Source organism: Brachionichthys hirsutus, chromosome 15 (assembly GCF_040956055.1).
Source record: "Brachionichthys hirsutus isolate HB-005 chromosome 15, CSIRO-AGI_Bhir_v1, whole genome shotgun sequence".
Lineage (NCBI taxonomy): Eukaryota > Metazoa > Chordata > Actinopteri > Lophiiformes > Brachionichthyidae > Brachionichthys > Brachionichthys hirsutus.
In genome coordinates this window covers 9,384,697-9,408,307 of record NC_090911.1, presented here as the reverse complement: position 1 = coordinate 9,408,307, position 23,611 = coordinate 9,384,697, and the positions used below count along the sequence as shown (strand labels likewise).

The following is a 23,611-nucleotide window of genomic DNA, read 5'->3' as shown; positions in this document are numbered from 1 at the left end:
GTTTCAAAAGCATACCAATGAGATTACAAACAAACAGCAGAAATAAATACATCTATGTACGTATTAGCGTGGCCTTTGTTTCAACAACGCGCTATATATTAACAAAAACCTAAATATGCATTTCTGTAAGTCAATTAATATTAGACAATGTAAAAAGTGCATTCTTAAAATAATAAAAATACAATGCTCAGTCCTCAAATACTGGTCCTAAATGAAAGTCAGTCCCTTTCGTCCAATCAGATTTCATTGTGCGTAAGTTCCACCCTTCTGGTCAAAGACTGCCACCTGCTGTTCTGTCAACGCAACAGCAGATAAACCAAAGTAACCCACAATGGATGACCTTTCCCTTTAACATCGTGGGACATGTAGCAGCTCCAGAGCAGAAACACTGACGTTCGGATTTAAAACTAATGCACGACTGCCTGTGATGCAATGGATGCAGTAACTGTACAGACGTCACAGGGGGGGGGGGGGGAAGCAGCGCCGGGGCCGATTGGCCAAATCCTCCTCCGGGATGCTGACGATATATTCTACACTCTAAAATGAGAACTTCCCTGCACAAAAGCAGCCACGACACCTGCTGTAAGAAAGCAAGATGCAAGAGAGAGATGGAACGCAGGATTTTAAAAAGTGAGTCAAAAAGAATTGGGTCTGGAAATGCCTTTTTTTCCTTCCTACATTTTTGTTATGGAATCTTTGAACACAAGGAAGAAAGCTCCAGCAGCTCCTCTGAATGGGACATGCAGTTTTACCCCCCCCCCCCCCCGCCTCCAGAGATCAATAATCTATAAACACGTGGTTGAAAGAAAAAGGAGCGCTTGTTTTTGATGCGTCACAGGTTTGTATCCATTTGGTTTCCTACAGGCGGGAGAGAGCGGCTCGCTATCCAGTGTTTGGGACGTGTGTGTGTGTGTGTGCGTGTGCGCTGTGTGTGTGCGTGTGCGTGCGCTAGGGGTTGTGTGTCCAGAGTGTGACGGTGCGGTCGGCAGAGGACGACAGGAAGGACAGGTCGCTGGTGTGCCACCGACACTGGATCACCTTGTCTCCGTGTTCGCCCACCACCGTCTGAGGCAGCGGCTTCGTCAGGTCGCCTAGAAACACAGGAGGCGGCGCGGCGCTCATTAACAATCGATGCCGGCGAACGGCTACGTCATGCAGCTAACCGGCACGCTAACTAGCAGGAAAAAAAAAAGGCACTTGGACCCGCACCTTGGAGGTTGGTCACCGTGACCTTGGCGTCGTAGGAGCCCGTGAGCAGGTAGTGCGCTCCGGGGGAGAACCGGACGGATCGGACGTCGCTGCTGTGCGGCCGGTAGACCTGGACGATCCGCCCCCCCCTGATGTCGTACAGCATGCACGCGCTGTCTTCCTGCCCCGTCGCCAAGAGGCGGGCGCTGGGGTCCACTGCTACCGACGCCACGGGACTGCCTGCAGGGCAAGTAAAAAAAAAGAAATGAAATACAATGAAACAATGCTTGATGTTGAAAAGAATCGATATGTTGCCATGGAGACGAGGCGACACCCGGGACAGGAAGTAAATACCCGAGCCGTGGAAAACGGTTCCCACCACCCGGACACAGCTGGGAACCCGGAGGTCCCAGAATCGCACCGTCTTGTCCTGAGAGCCGGAGGCGATCATCCAGCCCCCCCACGTGTACAGGGACAGGATGTGACCTGGACCAATGAGACGGCGGCTGCATTAAACACGCCGCTCAGAAAGGGGCGGGCGTGTGGAAACAGTCGCCGCGTGCACCTGTGTGTCCGCTGAGCGCGTGCAGACCCTGCCCCCTCTGGCAGTCGGTGGTGTAGATGTTACAGTCCCCGGCGCCGGCGCTGATCAAGATGGCGCCGCCGCTCTCGGGCCCCTCCATGAAGGCCAGGTCTCTGATGGTGCCGTCGTGCATGCTGAACTCCAGGTCCGGCCCTGAAGCGGAAAGAGAAACCCCACCCCCCCCAGAATGACTGCGAGATGCTGATAACAATGGCGCCGACAACACGAAGCAGGACCGGCGTGGTCACCCGTGGCGTTGCACGTCTCGGCGCTGAACGGCAGGACTTTGACGTATTTGTCGTTGGAGCCGGTCGCCAGCAGGTTCCCGCAGTGGCTCCACGCCACGCAGTAGATGGAGCCTTTGTGGTGCTTGTTCCTCTTGAAGCGGATGGTCGGTGGCTTGAGGGGAGTCGAACCGCTGAGGGACGGGAAGAGACGAACGATAAGACGGGAGGGGCGGAGCCAGGTAAACTCGCAGGGGACGCGCGTCCAGCGAGTTAACCTTAGGTCCAGCGTCTCCGGGTAGGCGCAGACCCGTAGCGTTTTGGAGTTGGAGCCCACGGCGTAGAGCGCCCCGGACGGGTGGAACGCCACGGCGCGTACGGCCTGCGTGTCTTCCAGAGTCTGCAGCGGGACAAAGAGCTTCTTCTGCTGGTCGCTCTGCGAAACGGGCCACAGACGACATCGTTAGGCGGCCAATCGAGCGCGACCTCGACACCGTGGCATCCCGACGGCACGGTGAGAGCGCGGGTCCCGCACCTCGTCCCCTCTGGACAGGGACGCCGGAGAGTCACTTTGTCCTCCTTTCAGTTTCTGCTCACTGCCAGAAAAAACATAAAAAATAAAACGAAACGTTTATTGTTGAATTCAATCGTCCGGTAAAAAAAAACACAAAAAGATCTGTCAGTGCCTCTGGAGGACGACGGGGGATTCATCTGGGGGCGGGACCGTGTGACCCCCCGCGGGGCGTTGCGGGGTGCTGCTGAGCACCCCTCCCCCCCGGGTCCTGGTCTGCTCCGGAGTCACAGATGGAGGGTCGTCATTGTCCTCGGGGGCGGCGGCGTTCCCGTTACACTGCTCGGTCAGAGTCTTCACCTCCTCCCCTAAACTCTCCATTCCTACGTTGAGCTCCTCCAGCTTCTGGATCGACCTGAGGAGCGCGCACACACACGCACACGCACACGCACACGCACACGCACACGCACACGCACACACAAACACCATCAAAAACGGTTTGTCCCGCCACAGCAAAGCAGCGTTCTCCCCTGAATTATGCAGAGAATAGAGACGAGGAGGGGGGGGGGGTAAAAATAAATAAATCATTGTCCCGTGCGACATTACGTAGCAGATGGTCACATGGGGGTCATGCGATAGGAAAAGCCGCCTGGGCCTCATAGCTGTTACCGTCTGCTCGTCTCCCTCCCTCTACTTTACCAGGAAATGGAAAAACTGCTCAATAATTAGTGACAGTCTGCAAACAGGAAATGAAATCTGAAGCGCGAGCGGGGTTTTCTTTCCCCAGCATCGGCTACCTGTTGAGGAACTTCTCTGTGAGGCTGTGCTGCATGTCGCCGGGCGGGGGCTCCTGCTGGACCCCTCCCTCCAGCAGCATCTGCTGGTACAGCTGCCTCTGCTGCTGCTTCTGCTCCAGGTGCTGCTGCACGCGGAGACGGTGGCGGTAGAACTCCTCGTACTTCTCTGTGGAGTCGCGGAGCTGAGGACCCATAAAGCACGGCATCAGAATACAGCAGCAGCAGCAGGACCCAAAAGAGCCGCCTGCCTCGTTGCCTGTACAAAATCCCTTCAGTGAGAAAACTCAAAAACTAGATTGTTTTCCGAACAATCCGAATCAAGGTTAACTTCCTCTTTTTTTTATATCCCATTCCAGCTGAAGCGAGGAGGAGGAGGGTGATGCCGAAAACGACTCATCAGAGCTGTACGAACAGGCCTACCTCATTCCTGTCGGCGGCGTCTCCCGACGGCGCCTCCCCCCCCGGGGCGGAGGCGGGGCGGAGGCTCTGCGCTCCGGGGGAACTCAGCATCTTATCCACCGGTGTGTCTGTCCTGGATCTTTACGGAAGAGAACAGAGGCGGCGTCAGGACGAGTGGAAAACGTCCCCGGGGGGCGGGGGGCGGGGCATCCGCCTCCGGACCGAAGCGCTTACGTCTCCGGGGATTCCTCGAAGATGCTGTGGCAGTCGGCGCTCTCCGTCATGAGGCTCCGGCTCAGGCTCTGCCCTCCTGCTCCGGGGTAGTGGAAGTTGGCAAAGGAGTGGGACATGGGGGCGGCGGTGGCGCCTTTACCCGGCGCCGCCTCGCCGACGCCCGCTCTCTTATCCTGCCCGGACAGCCCGTGGGACAACCCGTCCAACGCCGGGTTCAAGGAGCGCGACATGTAGGTGTCGGCCGACTGCGGGCGGCGCAGCGGGGAGGACGGGTACGGAGACAGCCTGCTGATGAGCGGCGTGAGGAGGTCGGCGTAGCCCGTCTTGGCGGGCTTGACCAGGCGGTCCACGTGGATGTTGAGCTGCTTCTGCTCGAAGGCGCAGGAGAAAACGCCGTGGGAGAGATTCTGCATCCAGGAGAGCAGAGACAGGTCCAGGTCATCGCAGCCGTTCCCGCAGAGCATGTCCACGCCCAGGAGGACCTCGCCCTCCGTGATCTCCTCGCCCGTCGCCTTGCTCTGCAACAAACAGATAACAACGATCACGGCGTGCGTCGCCGGCGGAGACAGGAAACGGCGATCGGGGTTTGACGCTCGGCCCGTCGGACCTGGCAGAACTCCACGCAGCACTCGTAGAGGACGCCCTTCAGGAGCAGCTGGAAGAGCCGCTCGCCGCTGGCCTTGAACCCGGCCTCGCTCAGCTTCCTGTCGGCCGGGATGAACTCCGCCACCATGGCGCAGGCCTCCTCGAAGCAATGCACCCTGGCCGTGCTGGGGTTCCAATCCTGAAAAAGGACAGCGGCGGGCGAAATCAGAGAGCGGACAGGAACGCCACGCCGAATCGGAACACGCCTTGCCTTGAACTCGGCGTGGTTGGTGAGGCGAGGCAGCGTGAGGAGCAGACACAGTTTGCTGTAGTCGTCCTTAGAGGGACAGAACTCCTCGAGGACGTGGAGACATCTGACCGCTTCCTGCATCGTGTACTCCAGCTGGAGAGACAAACGGAAAACGCGTCGAAACGGGAAAGGTCCCGGTTCAGGGTCACTGACGGCGTCCCGTGAGGGACATTCGCAGATTCTACCATAAGAGTGAATGAAAATGTTATTAAAATGAAGATACTTCAAGTTTATGAAATAAAAACATGATTTAAAACCCCCCAAAAAAATCCTTCCTTGAAGGTACATTAAAACAGATATCGTGTCCTTGAAGCGGAGGCATAAAAGGAGTTTGCCTCCCTTTGAGATTCACCCTTCATGTTTATCGCCATGGCAACTAACTCACGTGCCGCGGCTCGTCCTCCGTGGACATGGCGTTGTTCACGCACAGCGCCTCCAGGAACTTCTGCTTGAGGATGATGTAACGAAACCTGAGGAGGCAACGGTCGAAGCGAAGGCGTGAGAAAGCGCCCGGCGAAAGACGCTGGGGGGGGGGGCGGAGTCGGAGGCGGAGTCGGAGGCGGAGCCGCGCGTACCTTTTCCTGTCAAATTTATCCATGCACTCCAGAGGCTGGATGAACTGCAAGACCTCGTCCCACTGGCCGTCGAGCACCAGTTGTCTTCATTTAATAATAATAAAAAAACAAAAAACGAGTTCCTGTTTAACACGCGTGTAAACATGGAACCACGCCCGGGCGTGACCTTCGTCTACCTGAGGAACAGCATGTCATCCGAGTAGAGCCCGTTGATCACGCCGCTCTCCTTCTCCAGCGCCAGCATGCTGATGTGCAGCTTCCTGGAGTTCAGGAAGTCCAGGATCACCTTGATGATCTCCACCTCCTTCACATTTATCGTTTCTTCCACTGTCATGGCGACGGCGGCCTGCCAACGAAAAGGGGCAAAAAGGCCTGTGCGTGCCCCCCCCCTGTAGGACTTTAGATCTATCTCCGGCCCTGGATGGGAGGCAGATTTTGATTATCAGATGAGGAGAGCAAAAAAAGAATATTAGTAATTCATTAAATGCTGCTAAAGGACAGAATATGTTTAATGGCAGTGAGTTAGCAGGACAGGAATCACCCCCCCCCCCCCCCCCCCACAGAGGAGGGGTTAAATACCCCACGCCGTGGCAGTTAACAGCCACTAATACCCCCACGGAGGAACTAGCCTGCGACTCACTTCACTAGCCCGTAAATGAGCAAAGAGAAGCGGGCATGCTAAGCTAGCATAACACGGTTAAATTAGCTAATGACGCGCCGCCGAGCCACCAGCCAGTCCGGCGGCGTCAGGAGCTTATGCTGCCCGCTAGCTTCACATGGACGGCCACCGGATTTACCGGATTTACCGGATTACAGCACGCGCAGGGCGTCGTTACCGCAAATCAGGCTAATTTACCCAGCGGCTGGAGAGGAAGGAGAGGGGGGGGCTGAGTAGCTAGTCAGGCCGACGGGAGAGAGGCATCCTCCGCTAGTTAGCTGGGGCGGGTGGGGTGCGCTAAATGACGGATACCCCCCCTCACCCCCGACTGTCTGCGACCCGGCGCTCACCGGTCTACTCCCGCATGAACACGGACGGACGCTGTCACGACGGAGCGGCTCGGTGTCGTAAGGACCGGGTTTCGTATCGGCTCCTTCTCCCGTCCTCAGCCCGGCCGGATGCTTCTCCGCTGCGGTGACGGTCTGCCTCGCCTCGCCTCGCCTCAACCCGCCGCCGATGCGCTGCCTGCGGGAGCACCGCCTCAACGCCCCCCCCTCCAGCAAAACAATGCAACGTTAAGTAAAGTATTTCATGAATAAACAAATAATAATTAATACATTCAATTCTGCGGCATATTTTTAATCAGGTTTAAATGAAATTGTTTGTACGGGTGTTGAAAAATGATCAGAATACTGTATATGCACCTGCTTTATTAACTAATGAGATGCTTATCTCAGAATACAGAAAAATATTTGAATGAATTAATGAGGTAATTATTTCCGTCATTTGAAAAGTGTTTTTCCAAAGGGATCTCGATATGGTTTGAGTTTTATGAATGAAAAGGGATTTTATGATTTTATGATTTTATTTTTATACTATTTTTTGTTTGGAGAGAAATTCTTGGTCTCAAAATAACCCAAGTTGAACATCCAACATATATTTGACGGATTAGTCAATTATTCAAAAATATATTGAATTTGTTTTTACTTTTGCCCGAGTTTAAAATGTGTTTTTTTACAGACAGGTGGATGACAGACAGTGAGTTATATTCTCCTGTAAAATTATATACAGTAATGCATTGCTTGTAGAAAACTATTGAATGAAGTTAAAAACAGTGAAATTAGAACACTAGATATGCGTCTTTCGATGACATTTGTTTTAGCCTGCATGCCAACAACGATACTTACCTCTTATTTATTCCGCTCCTTGCAATAAAAGCCAAACTGCATTAAAATCAGTTCAAAAAAGGACATTTTCATTTTTGCCCTCGACTCAATCAAGACCAGGATGTGACACTAGACGCTGTTGATGGCTGGGATTTTAATAAGATCAAGGGAATAGAAAAAAACAACAAACAGTTGAACGGATTTAGTGAATTCAACATAAAATGAATTCTGAGTTTCTCATTACGCTTAATACCACAATAAAACCTCATCTGATTGGCCGCACTTTGCTTCTTTCCTTCGGCTGCACTCCTTCATTAGTGCACGCCTCCCAACAGCTGGATGTTGTTACAAAAAAATAGTTCTATATGCCAAAATATATCTGTACAGTGTCAACACATGGTAAAAATGCAAAGATAACATACATGACGGTCCCGGCGTGGAAAACCAATCTGTGTGGGAATCCAAGATGTAAAAGTTAAGACAAACGTCCAGATTAATGTGGAATGGTTAAATCCAACAAGATTATTTCAATGACTCTTAAATTGCACAGGCTGATGTGTGCTTTCCATCTAGTCCTTTTTAGCGATCACACTTTTCTTTTTTCATCAGTAACACGATGAAAGGACCCAAAAAAGCGACAAAAGTTAGAAAAGCTACGACACACAGATGGATCTGCCATCATATACAAAATTAAATCCACGTACGGTGTGTCTCTCCGGACAAAATATAAGATGCCTTTCAAAAGCGCTTCAAAGTATTATCAAATGAAATAAATTAAGAGTCTCTTGCAGGGTGCTTCCCAGTATAGTCTCCATTTGCACAGTCATTTCATCACTAGCACACCTTTGGAAAGGAACCTGCAGAGATATGTTCCTCACTCGTCTTGGCACTTCACTCTAACATGCATGAGTCTGTCAGTCATATGTAAAATAAGAAAAGGCTGTATAGCAGCACAACTGTCATTTAAAAACTGCTGCTTTGAACTGATCACGGATCAGACAGGCCGTCCTTTTAACAAACCTTGTCTTTAAGGGTTGCGAGTACAAACAAATTCTCCTGCGTCACAGCAGGCGGCGACAAAACGACGCCGACGCTCACCGGCGGCTCCATTTGACACAAAACAAGCATAAGGCCACACATGATCAACTTATAGGGACCAAACGGCCTCTGTCAGAGGCGAGACATTCACGGTTTCAGTGGTGCAACGAGGTAAGGCATGGGTTCGCCTCTTCTTTCGGCACGCGAGAACATTGATACACATGCTGCACGCTTGCACCCCCCATTAAAGCAGTCCGGAGTGTAGCAACACCGTCTGTGAGGCCGTTGTGTGTTCTACATTCCAGCTGTGAGTCCAAACAGCGGGACAAGCGTGTCCCTTTAATGGATACAGTGGCGTTCTTATGAACTGTCCCGATGCACGCTCGCCATCTGGCACTACTTTAGGTGTAGTTTTTTGGGCGTCCCCTGCTTCTTTGCCTGCCACAGATGACTGGCGATGGTGACGGCGTCCACGCTTGCGGACATGGTTTTGGCGGGGATCTGGCTGAACTGCTTCCTGTCCGAGTTGTACTTGTAGAGGCCCTCGATCATTTTGGCGGTGATGCTCTTCGGGCCGATGCCGGCCAGTCTGGCGATGTCCTCTGTCTCCGGGCAGTGCGTGTACACGGACCTGAACTGGCATCCAGAGTCACGGAACAACACCAGGAAGCTACTGGCTTCAGATTTCTCCATTTCCTGCGCAAAGAAAACGTAATATTTATTGCTGAATCTGATTTAATGTGGAACTAGAAAAGCGCAGACCTCCGCCAAGCAGCTCATTCCCCATAAATATCGAAGCACATGGCGAAACATACATCAATTATCTTGTTCTTCTGCCCTTCGTTGACCTTCCCAGCCAGGCAGCAGTGAGCCAGGGCATTCTGGATGATGTGCTTGTTGGACTTGGCACTCGGCTCCTTGTATAGTTTTGGTCCTGTGTGGAGAAAACGCATGCATGAGACTGCGAAAGCGTCTCTAATGCTATCTTAGGAGGGTGTAGCAGGCGTGGCGACGTGTCATCTACCTGTGTACTCGGCGTTGGAGGGAGTGGACGAGGTGGTGGAATCGTTTTCCCAATCCTTCTCTCCGTTTCGGCTCCCGGTCGACGGACAAGAGGAAAAACCTTCTGCAGAGTCCGGCCTGGAGACGATCGCATGACAAAAACGATGGATGAAAACCAACGCAACGAAAACCAACCAACGAAATGAGCTCAGGCAGTTGCAGACGGCGAAGACGGCGGGCGACGTTCAGAGAGAAGCCAACGCAGAGGAGAGAGCGGCGAGCGCGACGAAGCGGGGAGATCTCGGCGCCATGGATGGAATAAACTCAGGCAGTGGAATGTGCTTCTCTGCTGGAAGAAGATTGAATGAATGGAGACTAAAGGTTTATGAGGAGGCGCACGTGTAGGAGTTACGGAGATCCGTTACACACCTTCCCTTTCTTTCTTTGGGAGAGCTCAGAAAGAACGGGGCACGGGCAGAAGCTACTTTACTGCCTCTGAAGGTTTTCGCAGAACAAAATAAGCAAAGAGAAGAGCATTTATGAGTCAAAAGGAAGGGCGCCATCCTCGTTCTCAGTCAGGCCGCCCTGCCTGGACGCCAGGGAGGAGGGGCTACCACTAGAGGACGGCCTTAAAACGTTAGCGCTAACTCGACCTCGCTTACCTGCTGTCCTTCCTGCTGCCTGCCTGGTCTTTGTCACGGTCGGCCAGATTGAGTGACGCCAACGAAGCGCTGGACACCGAGAAGCCTCGAGGACGCACCCCTGGAAGCGGCAACGGGGACACGTCAGCGCGGGGCTCCGGCGGCGTGGGCGTGTCATTTGTAGCTCGCTCACCTCTCACAGGGGGGGTGCACGACTCCAACACGTCCCTGTGGATGGATTTGGGGCGTGGCTTCTTCTTGAGACTTCCAGATCGGGGCTTGATGACCTCATCCATGTCCACCATCAGCTTCAGCTGCTTCTTCCTCACATACTCATTCCTGATGTATTCCCTCCTCGCCTTCTCCTCGTCCCGTTTCAGCTGCTCCTCCTCAGCTTTCAACCTGGAGGAGAGGAGATCCGCGGTGAGATTTTAACGCAGCACCGCGACACAGGCAGCGATGTCTGATGGGAAGAAACAGCCAGCCAGACCGTGCGGCCTCCTTCTTCTGCTCCTGGTCCTGGTCCTGCTGCTGCTGCTGCTTCCTCTCCTGCGCCTCCTTCTCTCTCCTCAGCCTCTTCTCCAGCAGAGCAGCTTTCTTCACTGCCATGTCCGCTTCGCCTTTCACATCGTCCTGATGTTTATTGGGGGGGGAAACAGAAAAGAGAAAAGTCCGATTAAGGCGGCCCCCGACTCTCAAAGAACCAGAACCCAGAACTAGCTAAGAACTGATCGTGAATAGCACGACCAGAACTGGACTTGGATTCCTTTAGTCCAAAATTAATCCCAATTCCAGGTGAGCAAATGTTGAGAAGCACAATATTAAAGAAAGAGGATAGAAATGAATGTAACAAAATCAAATGGACTCTATCCTGGCCCATGCACCATTCTGCAGCCAACCAACCAACCAGCCAACCAACCAGCCAACCAACCAGCCAACCAGCAATGGGCCGATGACAGTAAAATGTTTCATCGTATTTATAATTCTGGAGTTCACCTTGAAGAAGAATCCACAGCACATCTTTGGGTCGTCTCCTGCTGCGTCTCCTTCCACCTCCTCCTCCCCCTCCCCGGCTGTCGCGTGACCGCCAGGCGGCCCTGCTGGAGGCTCCAGCTGAGACGGAGGCGCCTCCACCGGGTCTCTTCTGTCTGGCGAGTCCGTCTTGACCCAGCTGGCTTGGATCTCAGTCGCCGGTTGACACGGCACCTCTGATGACCTCACTCGCCCGATGTCACCCGTCGACTGGGTCGCCGGCGCCGTCTGGTTTGTTTCCTCCCCCTTCTCTGCGGCCGCTTCTTTAGAAGGCTGAGGAGAGCCAGCCGCCGTCTCCTCTTTCGGGGTTTCTACGCCGTCCCCGCTCGCCCCCGAGCCCTTGTCATGTCCCAGGTAGGCGAACGAGCTGAGCTGCGTTTGGCTCGAGGTGAACCGCCTCAACCTGGGCAGGCTGTCCACCGAGGTGGGCGTGTCGAGCATCCGACTGAAGGGCGTCACTTTTAGATCTGCCGGCCTCGGAGTCCGAGGAGTCCTGGCGTGGAAAGAGGCCGGCCGCCGCTTGATGCCGGCCGGGGAATGTTTAGGAGCGCGGGAGGAGCCGGAAGAAGAGAGGATAGGGGACAAAGATCCGACCGACCCCCGGCCCGTCACGCTGCTGCTACGCAACTCACGGAGCTGCCTGTAGCGGGGGAAAGTCACCGCGTAAGTGTTTTCAGGATGATGATGTTGCTTCCGTATATCGTGAAGTGATACCTGTGTGGAGACGGCGCGGGGGGAGGAATGACCCAGGCTTGCTGCTGCTGCTGCTGCTGCTCTTCTCTCATGGCCATGATCTTCTCCTGTTGCTGCGACAAACGCTGCATCTCCGTCTGCAGGAAGCCCAACGACGTGTTCAGTCTCTCGATGGAGCGGGTGTAGTCTGCGAGGTAGACCTCTCCCGGGGTCACACCTGGAAATCAAACACATCATCGTCATCGTCATCGTCATCCCGCCGGTTTTCCGGGACAGCGCTTGTGTCTGGACCGTCTTCGCTTGCCTCCACCGTCCTCGCAAGGGGATTTGGGCGCCGCTCCATCTGGTTTGCACCGCTCTGCCCTCTCCTTGCTGCCCTGGTTTGTTTCCTCGGAGGGCGCGAGCGGTTCCGGGGAAGGCGTTTCTCCTGCCCCTGACGTGGGGTCGACGGGGGCGGCGACTCCTTTTCTTCTCACTACATTCAGAAAGGCCGTTCTGCCCATCTTCTGACGATGGCGGGTGAAAGCCGCTTCCACCTGGCACGTGAAGAGAACAGCGTGGCGTAGAGAGCAACACTATGCGACGTTTCGCTTGCGTCCGTTTACCTTCTTCTTCTGGGCTTCAATGGCGCGCCGTTTCTCCTCCAGCTTCATCCTCAGTTGAATCATCTCTGAGGCTATCAGGCTGGCGGGGTCTCTGGGAGGAGGCGTGACCGGAGAGCGAGACGTGATTGGCAGAGGAGGTGTGGAGATCTAGAAGCAAAGTGCAAAGACCAGTCGCGTTGATCCTCATTGCCAGCTGGTATTCCTGCATAAACGTTGAGGAAGGAGGAACATAAAAGACGTCCAACCTGAGAGCGGATGCTTTTCGTCGGATGCGCATAAGGAGCGTTGAGATCGGAGCTGTCCGGTGTGGTTCCTCCACTGCTCCGTCCCTCCAGCTTCCTGAACTTCTGCTCTGCGAAGCTCGTCATCCGGACCACGCCGCCCCCGGAGCCCGCGGAGGAGGAGGCGGGGCTGGCTGAGTGGGACCTGGGGATTGTGGGTGCTGAGCTGGGGCAGGGGCTACTCCTTCCACCACCATCTTGGTTGGCATTAGCAACCCCTGCGGGCCCATCATCTCTACTTCGCTCCCTCACCTGCCGGTCAGACAGAGGGCGGGGCCGGGTCATAGCCTCGCAATCTGGGTCAATATCTGAATCGTCTCTCAGAGAGGACGAGTCCTCGTCCAAGCTCTGGATGTCCTCTGTCCTCACATGGATGCCGGTGTCAAATTCATCAGTGGACACAGAGTTTGGATCGTGGTCATTGAGCCGAGCCTTGGCCGAAGCCGGGTCGTCTCCTTGGCCCCGGGCCCCGGGGGGGTCTGAAGGCGCCGCTCCATGGAGGAAGAAGCTGCTGTCTCCGTCTCCCAAGCCCAGGCTAGCATGGGGCCTTTCAGTGTCGTGGATAATCTTCAGGGCCTCCTCAATGCTCGGAGGAGTCGAAGGACTGATGGGGCCGCTGTGGTTGCCGTGGCGATTTTTTGGGTTGCGGTTGCCATCTGTGAGGAATCCATTGGAGTACCTATAGGATATTTATAGGTTCATTTATAACCGTTTAAAGGTTATAACACGAGGCGGCCCCGGGCCTCACCTGCTTTGGCTCTCCACGGAGAACGTGTTGCTCCTCCCCAGGGGTCTGCGGGTAGCGACGTCCTCCTCCTCCTCCTCCGGTATGTGTCTGCTCTGGCCGTTTACACTGAGAGGCAGGAGGCAGAGGGGGCGTTTGCTGTCCCCTCGAGGAGCAAAGTGAACTTTGAACCCGAGGTCGTCACTGCTGGCGGAACGGGCCATCCCTGAGAGGGAGGGAGCTTCACGGGGGGGCACAATGGGGTCTCCCTCCAGAGGAATCTCAAAGGAGATTCCCTGAGAGGACGAACTGAGGAAAAGGAGTTCAAGTTAGAAGAGAAGCAAAAGTCTGCGGGTCAGCAAAAAGCCGTCTCCTCGAGTAGGGCGCCTGTAGGGTTTAGGTACCAACCGCCTTTCTTTGAGCCACGTCCCAGTGCAGCCATCGTCATAGGACATGGAGTTGGACGTCTTCATTTGTCCTTCTGCAGACACAAGACAGGACAGTTTCTGAATGTCTCCAGTCAGCAACAGATGCTGCATGAAAACGCTTTACTTTCAAGAACACAGACGCTTTTACTGAGACAGTCTGGATATCTGGACTACACCTGTCCCACTTGTCCTTCTGCATTAGGTGTATCCTACATACATTTATAATAAGGAATGGCTGCATGGCTGTAATTCAGCCACTAGGGGGCCTCTGCTTTCAAGCAGAGTTAAAGTTAAACAGCTAACTTTAATGTTTATTATTCAAGCACCCAAAAAAACACAAAGTATGAGAACATTAAAGAATCTAAATCCCACAGCAGATATTTACCCCCTGCAGGGACGCTCTCTGGGCTCTCCGGGCTCTCAGGGCCGGCTGCGTCTCTCTGTTTCACCGGACTGGACACGGAAGCCACTTTTCTACAGGATGATGCTGCGGCGGGAAACGTGTGAGAAAATGCTCAATATTCAACCGCAACCTCTCTCTAATAATATAGTGAGCGTGTCTGACAATCCAGATGTGGATAACAAGCATGCTGGCGTCATCGTGAGGTTCGCGTACCGTTTGGATCGAAGACTCTGGGCTGCACAAATGAAGGCTTCACCACTTCAAACCACCAGAAAAGCTCCGCCATAAACACCAGGTAATTACTCTGTAAAACAACACACACACACGGTAATTAATATATTGGGTATTACTATAATTAGCACATTTGTCCCTTTGCAGACAGGACGCTCGATGATCGACAATATTATTCACCATTTTGACAGATCACTGAGGTCATGGGCTGTTGCTAAGTAACAGCATCAGAGATGTGTGTGCGTGTGACTAACAGGTTAGGTTTTACTGTCTGAAAGCTTCAATCTCAAAGCATGGAAAGTTTCTAGGTTTAGTTACCTCTGCCGAGGGGGGGGGGGGGGGGTTATGTTTTTGCAGGTGTTTGTCTGTCTGTCTGGTAGCAACTCAAAATGCAAAATGTTCGACGGATCTTGATGAAATTTCCAGGAAATGTTGGGAATGTTACCAGGAAGAGATGATTACATTTTGGTGATGATCCAGAAGAGATCCTGGATTGGGGAACGAGCTGCTTGGCGGAGGTCTGCGCTCTCTGAGTGCTTTTGTAGTTCCACATTTTTATTTAGCAGCGAGCGTGTGTGGCTAATATCAAAGCTAAAATGTATTCCCGTTATAAACGGGGACTGACATTTCAGGCATATCTAACGCATGCATGCGTCTCGTGTGTATATTTCACACTATATGCTGCAGAAAGTGAAGATCTGTTTTTATGCAGCCTACACACACAACACATGGTTAACATTCCCTCGGCCGGCGGCTCTGTGGTGAACTGGCAGTGCTCCAGTCTCTTCTAACGGCTCCTCGTGACTATTTTTTCTCTCCCTTCTCCTCCCTTCCTTTGCCTTTTTTTTTGTCCAACTGCAGAACAATTCAGTCAACACACACACAGTCTCTGTAAACAATGAAGTGACAGAGGGAGGACAACAAAAGCGAGTGAGTTTTCCTCACATGACTCCACCCCTAGCCCTATTTGTAATTCCCAGCACAGACTTTTTTTACTCATCCCCCGGAACAAAAAACCCCCCCCCCGGCACCATCCACCCAATCCTCCGTGCATTTAAATGCTTCCCCTACCTTTATGGATGCATGCGCGTAGAGCATGTCCTCCAGGCTGAAGTGGCAGCAGCGGTTCAGGTTGCTCCTGCAGAACTCCTGCACCAGCTGGAGGTTGTAGAGACTGTCAGCCAAAGACATGGTCTCCTTGAGGCAGATATCTGCTCCGACATGGGGTGGGGTCCGGCCACATGAGGGGGAAGGCGCGATAGCAAAGGCCAGGCAAGAAGGCAGGGGAAAAGATAAGAGAGTTTACATTTTAAAAAAGGAAGAAAAATAACACGTGAGAGGGGGGGGGGGGGGGACACACACCACCTTCCCCCTCTAGTGTGTGAGCCACAATGTTAACCACCAAAAACCTCCACATTGATTCCTTCAGGACGAATCATCGGGATTTTTACACCCATGCCGTTAATGCCGGGACGTCCCACGTACGTGAACATGTCACCAGAGTAAACAACCAAACACGGTGTCATTCATTTTCCTCAACTATGTTTAGAGTAAATCAATCTGCCAGCAAGCAGACCTGAAAGAGGTCAAACATCTGGCCCGCATGTGTGTGTGAGCTCTCTCTGTGAACTACATTCAATCCCATGAGCCTCAGCGCTGTTGATCTTTGAAGCAGCAGCCCCTCTCTAACGGTTCTCTGTGACACGCCCCTCGTGACCAATCACAGCCCAGCCGAGGGAATGTTTTTTAGAAATGAGAGGGAACAAGTCTCTCTTTCTCTTTGTCTCTCACTCATTCTCCACGTCCACCATGAACCCACTCGAGTCTAGAACCCACGTTCTACTGCGTTTTGTCACCACATGAAGTCCAGACAGGACCTCTTGTCTTTGCTTAGAGTTAAGAATTTAAGATCTGATTTAAACGACAAGACATTTCCTACCATGTTAGCATTCATTGCTACTTGGGAAGAATTACATATAAAAGTGGGCGTGGCCAGTGCGCTCAGGCGGGTCATCACCTTCCAGTCTGATGGCCCGTGAACAGTAGAAGTGCAGCAGGACGGTCAGGGCGCAGCCGTCTGTGTTGTCCTTCAGCAAGTTCTCCACCTGGGGGAGCGACGGGGCGCTTCTCTGCTGAGAAAGCTCTTTCCTGTGGCGAGCCTGAAACCATGGCAACGGCACAAAGACGTCACCAATACCGCATGTGGCTATTTTGTGCAGTTGCCGCATGCACCAAAGTCGAACGGCGATCGCACCAACCTTCTTCAGACATTCTGGTAAACATATTGCGCCTAAATAATTTCATTAGCAGCTTTAAAATGGGTCAAATATTTCCGGTGTCTAATCAAGGCCAAGTTTGGAAGGATCCGTGTTCTTCATGTTGCATGTAAGGGAACCCTTTAAATATGTGGGGATTGGTACAAGTGTGTTTCCAAGGATACAGATGCACAGCTTAATCATTGAGTGCGGTTTTACTTTCTGAGCTGCTGCATTTCCCTCCTGGGTCGAAGCCTCTCTCAGCTTTTGCTCTCGGACAAGGATGTTCCTCAGGTGTTCCTTTACCTGGAGAGAGGGAGAGAGAGGGGGGGGAGGAATGAAGGCCAAATTTCACTATTTGCCCACACTGAAGACTGAATGGTGGGTCTGTGCTGCAGAAAGGAGAGACTTTAATGAGAGGACAGAAGAAGACAACCCTGTGTGCACCTTGTTGATCCAGGTGATGACTGCATCCTCCGTGTCGTAGGGAAGGTCCTGGATGTGCCCGTCACTGTACGGGGGCTCGGCAGAGGACCACCTGTCGATGCAGGACGCCACCCTCTCCACGCTCACCATCTCCACAGTGTACGCCATCATCAGCGTATCGATTAGCGCCAGGTGCGAACTCTGCGGAGACACAACGGAGACACGGGAACAGGGTCCAACAAAAAGGTCAGAGACTTTTTTTCCTTATTGACCTTTCTGTCCAGCCTCTCCTCGCCACTCCTACGGCCTAAATCCTGGCGTTTAGCAGCCATCAGCTCCGACACAAAGCAGCCATTCTCCTGACCTTTCTAGTATCAGAGCAGAAAGGCCAGACTTGCCCTTCCCTTTCCTGTCACACCACAGGTCCGCTCAAAAACATCGGTGCTCATACACGTCATGGAGCTAACGCTACGCTACATGACGCCTATGTGAGTCCAACCTAACCGAACACACAAAGCCAGGCCCTCTGTAATGCTGGAACAGGCACAGACATGCATTCAGGCCTCAGGGGAGCGCCTGCTGTCAGGCACAGGCCTCTATTCATAACCACAGGGCCTGATGTAACAGCCAGCGTGGCCAAGCCATCCCCAAGGGAACCCACAGCCGACCCAGAAACCCCCCCGTTACCGGAACGCCGCGATGCCCTACTGCCGGCCTCAACGCAAAACCTGGCTGACATGGAAATAATAGAGACACTCAGCCGTCATCAGCAAATGTACCTGCTGATGCTCTGAGTCGGATAGAAACCGTGTGCTGACTGTTGAGAACACAAAGACAAAGCTGCTGATGCACGAGCCGGATACCGATCTGTCTGCGAAACAGTCTGGAGTCCTGCCTCTCCAGGATATTGTCAGATATTTGCCATTTCATGCATTCTCCTCTGGGGGGGCGTGATTTTGTGTGTGTGTGTGGGGGGGGGGGTTAGAGCAGCAAGTCCGGTTGACAGCTGGACCGACGGCGTCCCGTGTTGTTGCGTCAGCAGCTGCTATGTAACTTCAGCCACATTCACACGACGTTGAGTAGATAAGTTATGTTATGCTTAAGATCATTGATGTGACTGTCATGATAAATCTGACCTCATTAGTATGGCAGAATAAAACACTCATTAAAAATAACACAATGCATACGAAGACTTGCATGTTTATTACCCCAAGCATGCATGTTTACCTGCAAACAGCAGGTAAACACATGTAAATAGTGATTTTCTTAAAGTGTGCATTAAAGCAACCCAATCATATATTCTAGAGCATCTTCATTCATCAGATTCCCACTAATGTTTGCGTAGTTATTTGTGGAGAAACGTAACAGTCAGCCTTCGTGTGCTCCGCAGACCGAGGCGAGCTACGTGATTTAGCTGCCATGACATTATTGCGTCTTTTGCTTGTCCAACAAACGAAGGTCAGGTTCCAATTCTAAGCTAAACATCTGGATATTTTAATTATAATAATAATAATAATAATAATAAGCTTTATTTATATAGCACTTTTTTAGAAATAAAATTCCCAAAGTGCTTTAACAGATAATAACAAATCAACATGAATCATATAAACAAAAAATACATATTAAACAAACATTAATCAATGTAAAATGGGTGTATAAAAGCAACAGTGGCGTCAGGGCACAAGCGATGAGACTAGGTACCCAGCAATAATCATAAAATAATAAAACAATGTTCAAAATATAAAAATAAATACATTTAAAAAAAATTAATTAAAGTAAATGAAAATACTCAAGGTTTCAAGTTTTTTTTTAACTGGTTGGTTGTTGTTTCCAGTAGGACATTCTAACATTATCTATGTGTGTGTGTGTGTGTGTGTGTTTGTGTGACTCTGTGCACCAGACAGAGAAGAGGAAGCTCTGCTTATATATCTACAGACTGTTCTCACATCTACTGTTGATACTACAACATGGAATTAAATGCCCTGTCCAGAACCTCCTGACAAAGACCTTCAGGTGTGTGCGTGTGCGTGTGTCTGTGTGTGTGTGCGTGTGAGTGTGTGCGTGAGTGCACAGACAAGCCTAACGCACTCACACGGTGGCAGACGCGCCTTATACGGTGGTGGAAATAGTGCAGACTGGTAAATTTGAGTGAACAGGTAATAAAAGTCGCAAGTGTGTGTGTGTGTGTGTGTGTGTGTGTGTGTGTGTGCGGCACTAGTGTTTTTAGTGTACATCTTCGCACATGTACGTCTGGCCCGAGGGTTTACAACCCATTACACAAATTGATTGTAAAATCTCTCCGTCTCTTTCTCACTCGCCTCCAGAAATCCCGACCGCAGTATTTAGCACAAAGCTTTCCCACCGAAGGACACGCCCCTCTGCAGGAAGATTCGATTACCGCCACGGCGCCATGTGAGCATGTGCCAGACCGGAAAAAAAAAAGTTCATGAGCAGCATGGGGCTGCATGGGGAATGGGAGGGGGTGGGGCTTGTGTTGGCGCACCAGACAGGCTTTCATTCGGAGACCCCCCCCCCCCCACTCTACAGTGCAGCAGTATGAAAATTCCCAGCTTCCCACCTCCTCCCCTCCCTCCCGATTAACGTCGGGCCTTTTCCCGTCCCGTCTCCTCTCCTCTAATTTTCCGTATCTTCTCTCCACGCTCACCCTTTCCTGTCTTGCTCTACTTTCCTGCTTCCCTCTGGATGACATCCATATGGCAGCCCGTGACCACAACCCCCACCCTCCACCTTCCCTCCCTCCCTCTCTCTCTCTCTCTCTCCATTCAGACTCGCACTCGCTCCACCCTCACGCGAGTTATTCCTCTGATGCACAGACTTTGGAAAACCCATGAGGTCATCATTTTCTCCGCAGATACATCATAACCCAAAACAGAGCATGACTGAAGCTAACCTGCTGAGCCCCCCCCCCCCCACACACACACACTGTTTGCCTGAACCAATTAATTAACTTCAGAAGGGCGCAGAGCATCGTTATGGATGGGCAGGTTAACGGGCAGATGTGTGTAACACTGATGGGTTGAGAGATGGAGACCGGGCCGAATAAAGAAACGGTAGGACATAGGGTGAGACAAAGCGAGAGTCGTGGAGGAAGGGAGGGAGGGAGGGAGGGAGGAGCATGCACTGCAATGCAGACACCTTTTGGCGTTAGCAGCAGCAGCCGGTCTCCATCCACGCATGTGCTAGCCGTGTGTGCGTGACGAAGACGTGCACGTCGTCTGCTTCACGCTCCTCCATCACACTGAGCGAACGAAACCGATTCGTCAGGCGAGAAATGATTTATTGATGGTGAAATGAGAAAAATATTTTTTTGAAAATGAGCTTGTGTGCTTTTTGGCCGTGCTTCATCTTTAGACACATTATTCTTCTTTATCTGCGATGGGTTTTTGCAATAATCCCCTAAATATGACGTTTGGTCACACTGGACTGATGTTTCTACATAATAAAGAATATTTTTTAAATCCACATCCAAATGATGATGGAGATCAGCACCTAAATAGAACAGATTGTTGCTTTGGGCTGCACGCCCACACTCACCATTTGTATGGGCGTGCTGGTCAGGTCTCTCTCGGTGACCAGTCGGTCCTGGTCGGTGACATACAGGCCTTTCTGCGCCAGGGCCTGGATGACGGCGTTGTGTCCCAGCAAAGGCTTGACGGCATCGCTGCGGAGGATCAGGCTCCCCGCCCGGCAGTAGAGCTCTGCGGACTGGAGCAGGCAGGCAACCGGAGGCTTCAGGTGCTCCTGGTTGTACTGGTCCCGGTACAGAGGCTCGGCAAGCTCCTCCGGTACGGCATCTGAGGACCAGGAGAGAGGACATACGGTTCTGAAACACCTAACATCAATAGAGCAGCAGCGGAACAATCTGCACTACTACCTCTTTCTATATTCCACTGCTTGTTATTGTTGTTGCTATGGTTTCACCAGACAGGCATCCCACCAGAAACGGTTCTGGTGGGATGCCTGTGCAGATGCAACTTTGTCCTGCCAAGTTCCCGCCATGAAACTAGTGAAAATGAATCTAAACATTAAACTTTATAAGAATGAATATTTCATTATTTTATCCAAAATAAAACTCTCCATGAATTCTAAGAAAGACAGATTTTTCAGTATAATTGCTGCAGTAGCACAAAAAGTATAGTTTCTGTGCAGGATTTTCAGTTTTGCACTTTGCAGACGGTCCCTGAGCAGCTCGTCTGAGAATCGCCTGCACATGGAGGCCAACGCTATCGTCGTTGTGCCATGAAATGAAGCTCGGATTGTTAAAGGCTCTTACAGCAGCGTGAAACGGAGATCATCAAGGTGACTGACAAGCAGAGATGCGAGTGAAGACAGATGTCTCACTCTGCTTTAAATCAAAATGCCGTAAACTGACAAAAACACAGAAATGTAAACCGAAACGTTTTTCTCCATTTGAATTTCATTTCACTCCTCCCCCGTCTTGCGTGAATTCTGCCAGCAGGTCCAAATCAAATTGATGTATTTATTGACTGGAGGCGTTCAGCAGATCGCGCTGCCTGCCCCCGCTCGAACCCGTGCACAAATCTGATCTGACTCAAACATCTGGACCCACAGCGACGTCGTGAAGGTCCTTCACTCCGTCTTCGGCCTTTTCTTTTTCCACCACTCTGCTGTTGTGACTCATCGATCTGTAGGAACGTGTGCTTTATTCCACGCCATGTGAGTGTGTGTGTGTGTGTGTGTGTGTTCCTGGTGTGTGGGGTCATTTCCTGGCTGAGTCACATGGATGAAACAAAAAAAGGTAAAACTTTCAGCCGCCTGTTCTTCAATCCCGAGTACCGGCAGCAGAGGAGGAGGATAAAATGAAACTTCAGATGCAGGAAAAACCCACTAAGCTTGTGATCAAACGTCACAAGTTTTCCAGTGGCTGTGGTAAACACCCCCCCCCCCCCACCCCGCCCCTGTAATGGGTGATGAAAAGAGATATTTCAAGCAACAGGCAGATGTTGAACTAGCTGAGGCGTGCGTAAGCGATTCAGCCGCTGAGACGACGAGATACTTTTCATTTACACGTGAAAAGTGTCGTTGACCGTTTGAGCTTTGATTTTCATAAACTAGCGAAGAGGAGGAGGCTACAAAAGCACGAGTTCATGAAAATCTGCCCCGTCGACTAAAAGCCCTCTCTCCTTTGTGCTCGGCATCAAAGAGGAAACGGACAGGAAGTAGCTTGCAGCAGGAAGTCCAGGCATGGAAAAGACCGCTTCCCCCCGGAGACCCTCAGGGATCAGAGCTCGGCGTGCACAATATCACGGACAGCATGGCCCATCTTGTTTGAGTTATCCTGGTAATCCAGGTTTGATTTCTAGAATTTCGTGGCCAAAAAAATGACAGAGAATCAGCCAAAACAGTGAAGCTGTGGGATGGGGGGCATTTTTTGCTGCATGCAGTTTGGTCTACATGCCTGAAGGGGCCTGATCGGGTTCTAAACAGTCGGGGGGTCAAAGATGGAGCCGCTTAGAGCTTCACAGACCACTCTGAAGGCGAGTGCGTATTGAACTGGGAGCCGGTGGAGTGATTAGATTAGTCTAACCAGAGTCAATAACAAATACTTTTACTTTGGAGTCTCACATGTGATCGACCTTCCACACAAACTTCCAGCCGATGGGAAAGCCGTTCCACCTCGCCTGAACTGGGCCAAGCAGGGCTCAGAGGACTGCTTAAGAATCGGGGCCACAGGTCTCTAGCTGGAATCGTGTCGGGGGGGGGGGGGGGGGGCAGCAGCAACCGAAGTGTCTTCCTCACATGTTACTGGTCTCCAACTTGTACTTCATGCTCTGTCTCTATCAAAACCTCTCAGGGAAGCGCTTCCAGATGCACACGTTAGCATGTTCAAACCTTCCCGATGAGGAATCGATTCCCCGATAACGCCTGGGGGGGGGGGTTCCATATCTGTGCTGATCGGCCGGTTCAGGCGCTCGGCCGGCGTGACATCATGGGTTTACTGCTGCGAGGAGTAGTTAGCATTAGCGACGCAACACTGTGACAAGAGGTTGACCTTTGAACTCCGGACCTACAGAGAGAGAGAGAGATAAGAACTCCAAGTCCCTACAAGCTGAGAGTTGCTCTCTTGACCTGTGGGACGGTCCAGTCGGGTCTTTTCTTGAGCATCTATGTTGTGGCCGGACTTTTTTTTTTTTTTTTTTATCATGTCACTTGGATAAAATCAGAATAACTCAAAGTCGTGGAAGTTGAAGAGCTACAACTTTGTCTTGGCCGTTGTTTTGGGCGACTCCGGATATTCTGACAGTTCCAAATGTTCTGGAGTCCAGTTTCTGTTTCTGATGAGAGGGCGGGGACAACCAGAACCGCTTTATGGGCCGCCCAACTCAACATCACCTTGCACCGTTCCACGCTTATTTTTTTATAATACCCCCCCCTCTAATCTAATCTAATCCAGAGATTGACGATGAGGAGGAGGAGGAGGAGGAGGCCACCTACCCGAGCCGGACGCCTTGGCCACCAGCCACGTCAGGCTGCAGGAGATCTTGGCCCTGGTGAAGTCGTACTGGTCGAAGCTCTTGATTGCCGGGACGATGAAGGTCCGTCTCCTGCTTCTTCTGTCATCCTCCTCCGCATCTTCCAT

The 23,611-nt window shown here is 51.9% G+C and overlaps 2 protein-coding genes across 2 annotated transcripts; both read right to left on the bottom strand.

Moving 5' to 3' along the window:
- Positions 1-948: 948 nt before the first annotated feature.
- wdr47a (WD repeat domain 47a) lies at positions 949-5,740 on the bottom strand. The gene is given in 15 exon segments (XM_068748911.1): positions 949-1,091; positions 1,210-1,428; positions 1,543-1,674; positions 1,754-1,924; positions 2,020-2,189; positions 2,274-2,429; positions 2,664-2,921; positions 3,304-3,485; positions 3,724-3,841; positions 3,937-4,454; positions 4,544-4,720; positions 4,793-4,924; positions 5,217-5,301; positions 5,407-5,490; positions 5,583-5,740. Coding segments are annotated over 15 exon segments (2,703 nt in total).
- Positions 5,741-8,664: 2,924 nt separating this feature from the next.
- Positions 8,665-23,611, bottom strand: camsap2b (calmodulin regulated spectrin-associated protein family, member 2b). The gene is made up of 22 exons (XM_068748546.1): positions 23,467-23,611; positions 20,545-20,804; positions 17,011-17,190; positions 16,783-16,869; positions 16,326-16,467; positions 15,380-15,519; positions 14,291-14,381; positions 14,060-14,161; positions 13,655-13,727; positions 13,271-13,555; positions 12,487-13,201; positions 12,242-12,388; positions 11,941-12,172; positions 11,658-11,853; positions 10,908-11,583; positions 10,402-10,544; positions 10,105-10,313; positions 9,933-10,032; positions 9,700-9,765; positions 9,293-9,408; positions 9,084-9,202; positions 8,665-8,964 (listed from the first exon to the last, which is right to left on the bottom strand). Exons 1-22 carry the CDS (start codon positions 23,609-23,611, stop codon positions 8,665-8,667), a joined length of 4,524 nt encoding a protein of 1,507 aa, XP_068604647.1.